Source organism: Prionailurus viverrinus, chromosome D3, assembly GCF_022837055.1.
Source record: "Prionailurus viverrinus isolate Anna chromosome D3, UM_Priviv_1.0, whole genome shotgun sequence".
In the NCBI taxonomy this organism is placed as follows: Eukaryota; Metazoa; Chordata; class Mammalia; order Carnivora; family Felidae; genus Prionailurus; species Prionailurus viverrinus.
Window position 1 is genome coordinate 29,548,588 of NC_062572.1, and position 7,604 is coordinate 29,556,191.

Genomic DNA, 7,604 nt, shown 5'->3' on the forward strand with positions numbered 1-7,604 from the left:
GAAAAGAGCTTCTGCGTAGGACTTCTGGAGAATGTAGGGAGAAGTGAGGTTCTCTGAACCCTGTGTTGGGATTGTCAGCCCGAGCAGGGTCTCCTCTTGTACCAGGACTCCTGCTTGAAAACAGAGGGTTCCATCTCTGGACAGAGCTCCTTGAACACTCAAGAAAGGATGCCCCCTTCAGGATGGTTGCTCCAGGGTCCACCCACATGTCATCAAGTCAAGAGAATAGATGATTGTCATGAAGACAAGAGCTGGACTATTGCCCAGACTGTCACCACTGATGATGGACAAGGTATTAAGAGGCATGAAGCACTGCTGTGACTTCCCTGACCCTCCACTTAAGGGGATCTCTCTTTCACTAGCTGAAATAGAAGCCCTCCTTGGTGGGTAGGCAGCCTCCATTTGCAGGATCACACTGGCTAATGTATCATTTGATGCATAATGAATATTAAAGTAAGGCACTGGCCTTGGGTTTTTGTCTTTCCTAAGCAACATCTACAGTGTATGCAATAAAACCACTCCTGGTGCTTTGCTGGAGCCACACTTCTTTTTGCCTGGGCTGCAGGTGGACTCTTTTGGTGGGCCTTCTGGTGATATAGAGGGGAGGGGTCACCTTGTCATTACTGCTGCCCCCTGGTCTGCAGCCCTCTCTGTCTTCAAGCTTGGTCTATGAGCCAGCTTGGCAGAACTCCTGGTAAAATTGCAGCATTCTGGCCCACCTTGAGAGTCTGACCCTGTCGCATTCCTGGGGTGGGTCCAGCAACTGCATTGTAAGAGGCTCCCTAGCGGATGACTAAGTTTTCCCAAGTTGGAGACCCACTGCATAGGTATTGCAGGACTACTCAGATTCACTAGCTTCTTTGCTTTTATTTCCTCTTGTGCACCTCTTTTGTTTACAAACTTTCCATGTCTTCCCATGTCTCAGAGTAAAGCCTTCATTCCTAATCAGACATACAAGCTGCCCCATACTTACTTATTAAGGCTTCTACTCTGCCCCTTGTCACACGCAGCCTCCATGCCTTGGACCAGCCTGCCACTGTGTTGGAAACAACCTTCGCTAGCCTCCACTACTAGCCTGGGTTCCTTCAGGACATCATTGGGCTCCCTAGACCCCCGCCCAGCCAATACAGGTTATTTTGTGAGTTCACCCTCACCCTCGAGTGGACACTCAAGTGAAACTACTGTAGCCGCAGACATGGCAGCTTCGTCACATGGAGTTGATGCTCAGTATGTGCTTATGAAAATGAGCCCTATCTTTTGAGGTTTATGAAAATGAAACCGGCCTGGACCCCGTGGTTTCAGAAATAGGTAACGAAGTGCTACCTGGGCCGCCCGCCAGGCACCAGGCAGCTGTCATTCCTTTGGCCTCCAGGATGGACTACAGACTTTCTTACCCTCGGGACACGCCCCCCCCCCCCTTCCCTTGGGCCTCATGGGCCCCGCCTTTCCACGTGCCACCGTCCCCGGGTGTTATTGGCTGTTCTGCCCTGATGTCTTGTTTATTAGCTCGTGACTAGGAGGTGGGTGAGGAGTTATCGGCATATCTCTGAGTTCATTGGTTCGTCAATCCGTCAATCATACGGTGCGTGCTTTTTTCAATTTTCATTGGCTAGCGAGTTCAGAGGGGGGATTCGGCAGTCGCCCGGTAATGGCGGATGGTGGCGGCTGGCGGGTAAGTGCTGGGGGCGCCCGGGAAGTGGGGGGAACCTCCTCGGACCTTGTGACCGGATTATCCGCGCCTTCTTCCAAGGAGGAGGCGGGATGGGCATCTGGGCGGGCAGCGCAGAGGCCTCCGGCTCAGGCGAGCTTCTCACTGCAGCCGCCGCGCCCCTGCGAGACCTACAGCGCTGAATGGAAGCTCTGCAGCAGCGCGCGGCACTTCCTGCACCACTACTACGTCCACGGCGAGCGGCCAGCCTGTGAGCAGTGGCGGCGCGACCTGGCCAACTGCCGAGAGTGGGAGGAGCGCCGGAGCGCGGAGGCCCAGGTGTGCCAGGGAGCCAGGGGTGGCGCTGGGCCGAGGGGGGGTGTATTGCTGAAGCGTCCGAGTGCACGGATCACGCCCTTCCCACGTTCCAAGTCCTGAGACGCCGGAGAGGAGTACTCACTGGGTCCCTCCTCTTTTTGTGCTTCCTTTCTTTTAAGAAATACGAAAAACTAGCATATCATCGGGGCTTTCATACATTGAAGACAAAGGAGGAAAGTTTAGAGTTTGGAGGGAGAGAGTGTTAGTGTTCTTAGCAGGCCTGCAGAGAAGGGGATATTGGGGAGGCCTGAAAAACCAGAAACCAGCCTTAAGAACCTTCACCCAGACCCAGGCGGGCACATCTGAAGAACAGAAAGAAGGTCCAGGTGTTTGGAGCAGAAGGAGGGTGGGCTGTAGAGAGGTAGGGGGTGAGGCTGGAAAGGTACCAGGTGGTATCTGGTGGGCCTTAAAAAAGGGTTTAGATTCAAGTGTAAACGTGTGCTGGGAAGTATGACTTGATTTGTATCTTTAAAAGGTCAGTCTGACTGCCATGGTGGGAGAATGTATTATGGAGGGGCAAAGAGACCAATGAGGAGATAGTTCTAGTTTTCCATTCATTCAGCAGATACTTATCATGATGGGAGCTCTTAGAGATACAGGAGTGATGAAAACCGAGCCCCTGCCCTTCTGGCACCTTCCGTGCCTTAGAGCTGTTTTTGGTTGGGGAGATGGAGAGAAGCTTGAAGGTGCAGTGCTCATGGGAAAGGGGTGAGGGCCCAGCAGGACTGGGGACTGCTTCAGCATGGTTAAATGTATGTGATTATTGAAACAGACAAACAGATATGGAAACCAAGCTCCTGTATAAAAGAAAGTGATGACAAATCCATAAGTGGAAATCAGAAAATTTTAAACAATAGCTTATAGCCTATACAGGAAGAGGTTAATGACTTTTTTTTTCTTTTCTTTTTTTTTTTTTTTTTTTTTAAGAGAGAGCTCATATATCAGTAAGAAAAATGGGGAGTGTGTGGGTGGCTCAGTCAGTTAAGTGTCAGACTCCTGGTTTAGGCTCAGGTCATAATCTCATGGTGTGGGTTTGAGCCCCAAGTCATATTCTGTGCTGATGGTGTGGAGCCTGTTTTGGATACTCTCTTACCCCCTCTATCTACCCCTCCCCTGCTTGCTCTCCATCTCTCTCTCTCTCTCTCTCTCTCTCTAATTAAACAAACATTAAAAAAAAAGATTAAATGGGGATTATTTCAGAATAGAAAAGTTTGGCAAAGGGCAGGAAGAAGGAATTCATTCAAAAAAATCAAATGGCCTGGGATACAAGGTCAGATGACCAGTGGTTTCTGCCCAGTGACACATCAGAAGTGTCTGTAAGGATGTGGAGAAGCAGGGGTACGTGTGCAAGTGTTTGTGGAGTGTTACGTGTTCTGATTATCCAACAATTCCATCTGATTATCCAAACGAATACTTTTTGACCCCCTAGTTTTACTTCTGAAAGTCCATCCTAGGGAAGTAATTGGGTAACAGTGCACAGTTAAAAGTTTAAAATATCCCTTGCATCACTATTTGTGATAGCACAAAACCTGAAAGCATCCTAAATGCCACTAATAGACATTTAACCAAATAACTTCCTCCAAACAGTGGGGTATTACATAGCCATTAAAAAGAATAAATAGCGAATCTACCTGGGCAGGGAAAGGAACCTGTAGTATATGGTTTAGTGAAAAACTGAGGAAGTACAATAGCCAGTAGATTATTCCATCATCAGGGAAATATGTAGCATTAAAATTTAGTTCTAAAATTGTGTTGAGGAAGCTGTGAATTTCACCTCAGTTCCAGAAGTCTGGGAGTTTTTCATGTTCTTTGCATTGCTGATTGCTTTTTAAAAAATTTTTTTTTTCAACGTTTATTTATTTTTGGGACAGAGAGAGACAGAGCATGAACGGGGGAGGGGCAGAGAGAGAGGGAGACACAGAATCGGAAACAGGCTCCAGGCTCCGAGCCATCAGCCCAGAGCCTGACGCGGGGCTCGAACTCCCGGACCGCGAGATCGTGACCTGGCTGAAGTCGGACGCTTAACCGACTGCGCCACCCAGGCGCCCCTGCTGATTGCTTTTTAAACAAGAACAAAAACATTGAGACAGTTGAGCTCTAGCAAAGACAATTAGAGAAGGTGAAATTATATGTGTAAAAAAGGCTAGTAGAACACCTGGTGCCTACCAAGTGCACCTTTCATGGTGGTAAGGTACTGCCCTGTGTTTATTTGGCAGGGAGCAGATGGGGGGAGGTGCGGGAATGGCAGAGAAAAGCCTGCTGGTTGAGTGTCACCTATTGTCTTTCATCTAGATTCCTCCTTGCCTGTCTGGGGCTCCCTGCTCATGTGTCTCTTGCCTTACCCTCCCCACTCTAGCCACTCTTTCAGACTCTTGTTTCTCTTCTCAGCCCCATCCTGGTCTCAGGAGGTAAACCTGATTAGGTCGACCGAAAGCATCAAGCCCTGAGACCCAGGAGAAGACATTTTAAAATTTACTCAAATTATGGTGAACTGCACAATAGTTTTTCACAGTAGCTTGGGAGAAAGTATGATCTATATGTGTGTGTTCTAATACGGAACAATCGCCAAGGTTTATTAGGTGGAAGCAGCCAAGTTTGTCTGACTTGTGTTTGGGAGGGTGCTATGGAGGAGGGAGGTTCAAGGGCCATGTGAGCCAGAAGTGATTGGGGTCTCCTTTGCACAGCAGTCCCTCTGTGAGAGTGAGCGTGCGAGAGTCCAGGCTGCACGGAAACACACCCTCGTGTGGGCCCTGAGGCAGAGCCCTCCTGCAGACTGGCACCTCCCTCTGCCACAGGAGGAGAAAGACCAGTGACGAGCACTCCTGAATGGCTTCCCCTGATCTAAGTGGGGCTATCGCAGGACCCTAAGAACAGTGACTGGCCAAAAGAGTCTAGTCGGTCCCTGAGAGCTTCTACCGCCTAAAACACAGAGCCTGAGGTCTCCAGCCCTACTTGCGCACCCTTCACCTGCATTCAGAGTGAACTGAACCTGAACTGCACCTGCTGCTGCAATGCTCTGAAAGACAATTTCACCCACTGCACAGCTTCCAGGATGCCAGACACCACTGCAGATCCCAGTGAGCAGCCAGGTCAGGCTGGTTCGTGTTCCCCTCTTGGGGACAGCAGCATTCTCAGGTAAATTCTTGAGTGGCAGCCCTGACCCAAGTGGTCATGTAGGGGGATCAGAATGAGGTAGCTAAATGGTTGTGTTGTAGTGAATGCCTTTCCTGGTCCTGGATTTGGTGAAACTGCATTGCCAGCCCCTGGTGCTTACACAGAGCTACAGCCCACTCAGTTCCTCTGCGGACACAGGTGGGGTGTTTCTTCTCCTACGAGATAGGCCTCTTGAAGACTCTGGTTTTTAAGAAATGCACACAGGTACAGAATACACAAGCTTGCGTTAAAAGGGTTCATAGACTCTTGGCTTAAGAAAGCCAAGCCCGAGACACAATGGAATTTTAGTCTCTTTCCTTCAGAGTATCCCTTGGTCATTTTTAGAAAATGTAGATTATATCAAAAGCCATTTCACATATTCCAAACAAAAGCTGACCATTAAATCCACAATTTAATAGTTGAGATTGTTAGATTTAGCACCTGACATTGTTGTACTGGGAGAGTTTTGGGATTTTGTGTGCTTATACTCTTGTAGATGTTTTAAAAATATATGCATATGAACCAACAAGAACTCTAGTTCTTGAAGAGGTCTTTTTATTACTAATAACTTTGCATCTTGTGGCTGCATAGCAGGCCCCATTGTATGGTGCTGAGGGTGAGGCTGGCTGTGTGCCCAGCACCCTCCCTGCTCCTTCCTGGCCAGTGAGGCCCACCGCATTTTATTTATTTATTTATTAATGCTTATTTTATTTTTGAGAGAGAGAGACAGAGTGTGAGCAGGAGAGGAGCAGAGAGAGAGGGAAACATAGAATCCGAAGCAGGTTCCAGGCTCTGAGCTGTCAGCACAGAATCCGATGCGGGGCTCCAACCCACGAACTGTGAGATCATGACCTGAGCTGAAGTCAGACATTTAACCAACTGAGCCACCCAGGTGCCCCGGGCCCACCGCATTTTAGTACTTCTTCATGACTGGACCCCAACCTGGCCAGAAAGGACATGTTTTAACTCCACCATCTTTTAACACACTCTTCGGGGCAAAATAATCCCATCACTTCAGAAAGGCATACATTAAAGAAAACTTTGCCTTTTCATGTGCATTTTCTCCTTTGCTATGCTGAGTCCCTGTGACTGCATGTACCTGTAAATGTTAGGGGATCTACGCGTAGGTCCTCAGTAGCCTTTCCTGAGTGTGTATGTACTTGTGAGTGGGGGGCGAGGGGAGAATGTGCACACAGGTCCCCAGTGGTCCTTCCTTGTGACTGTATACCTGGGAGTAGTGAGGGGTGTGCACATAGGTTCCAGTAGCCTCCCCCTGTATGTTTGTACCTGTGAGGTGAGGGGGGGGAGTGGTGTGCACCTAGGACCCCAATAACCCCTTCCTGTGTGTGTATGTACCTGTTGAGTGGTGGGGATGTGTGTACACAGGTTCCCTATGGTTCCTCCCTGTGTGTGTGTCCCTGAGAGTGGTGTGGGTATGCACATAGGAGCCCAGGAACAGAGGTGAGTATAAAGAGCCCATCCCAGGGTGGGGTGCCTTCACATCTGAGTCAACCAGGGTATCTCTTTTGTGGTGTGGCTACTTTCTGGAGCATTTTAGGCCAAGAAGGAGAGGGAAGGCTGCTGGCGATCTACGGGCATCCTCTTCACTCGGAAACATAAGGGATATTTGAATTTTCCAATCTGCATATGATCCCTTGGGCTTCCTGGGGCAGGGCTGCAATAGCAGCCAGCAGTCCTGAAGGGCTCACCTCAAGGGGTCCACACTCTACGTGCTTCTTTAGGGCCGGGGGCTGCCTGCCACTGACTGCTCTGTTAAGAAGTCTTATTCCTTCTCTGCTACTCAATGAGTTCCACGTTGACAAATAATCATCATTGCACAGAATGTTCCTACACCTGCTCCTGTGTTCACCCTTCACAACATCTGAGCACCTGCTACATGCCAGGAGGGCTCAGGCTCTAGGTTGCAGTCTTGAAATGGGCAAGTTACTTCAAAGAGTTTTAGTTGAGTTTAGGAGACAGACAAAACATTTAAACATCATTAAATAAGTCTAAAGTAATGTTAAGTGCTGTGAAGAAAATAGAGCAGGATCTCTTAAATTTCTTGCATGAAACCCGTAATAACAAGGGTTTTATGATCTGTACATACTTTGTATACAGCATATATGGTTGAAACAAGTTTCACAAAACAATCCTTGTATAGTGTGTGGTACACTGACATTTTCAGTTCTGTGCCACTGAAAATAAACTGCTGCACATGTGGCAACTTGGGTGAAACTCAAGGAAACCATGCGGAGTTAAATGGATACATATGATAGTTCCATTTATGTAACACTGGTGAGATGATGTAATTATAGATGGAGAATGGTTACTGCTGCCAAGGGTTAGGGATGGGAAGAGGGATGTGGATGTGGCTATTAAGGGGCACACAAGGGCATTCTGTGGTAACGGAACCTTCACATATACA

The 7,604-nt window shown here is 48.5% G+C and overlaps 1 protein-coding gene across 2 annotated transcripts; it reads left to right on the forward strand.

Annotated features, from left to right (window-relative positions):
* Positions 1–1,629: 1,629 nt before the first annotated feature.
* CD3H22orf39 (chromosome D3 C22orf39 homolog) lies at positions 1,630–5,711 on the forward strand. 2 transcript variants are annotated; one of them, XM_047827672.1, is made up of 3 exons: positions 1,630–1,672; positions 1,820–1,987; positions 4,711–5,711. In XM_047827672.1, the coding sequence occupies exons 1-3, from the start codon at positions 1,649–1,651 to the stop codon at positions 4,837–4,839; spliced, it is 321 nt and encodes a 106-aa protein (XP_047683628.1). In that variant the 5' UTR covers positions 1,630–1,648; the 3' UTR covers positions 4,840–5,711. The 2 variants fall into 2 exon arrangements, with proteins under 2 accessions (XP_047683628.1, XP_047683629.1); XM_047827673.1 differs by having other exon boundaries at positions 4,714–5,711.
* The last annotated feature ends 1,893 nt before the right edge of the window (positions 5,712–7,604 follow it).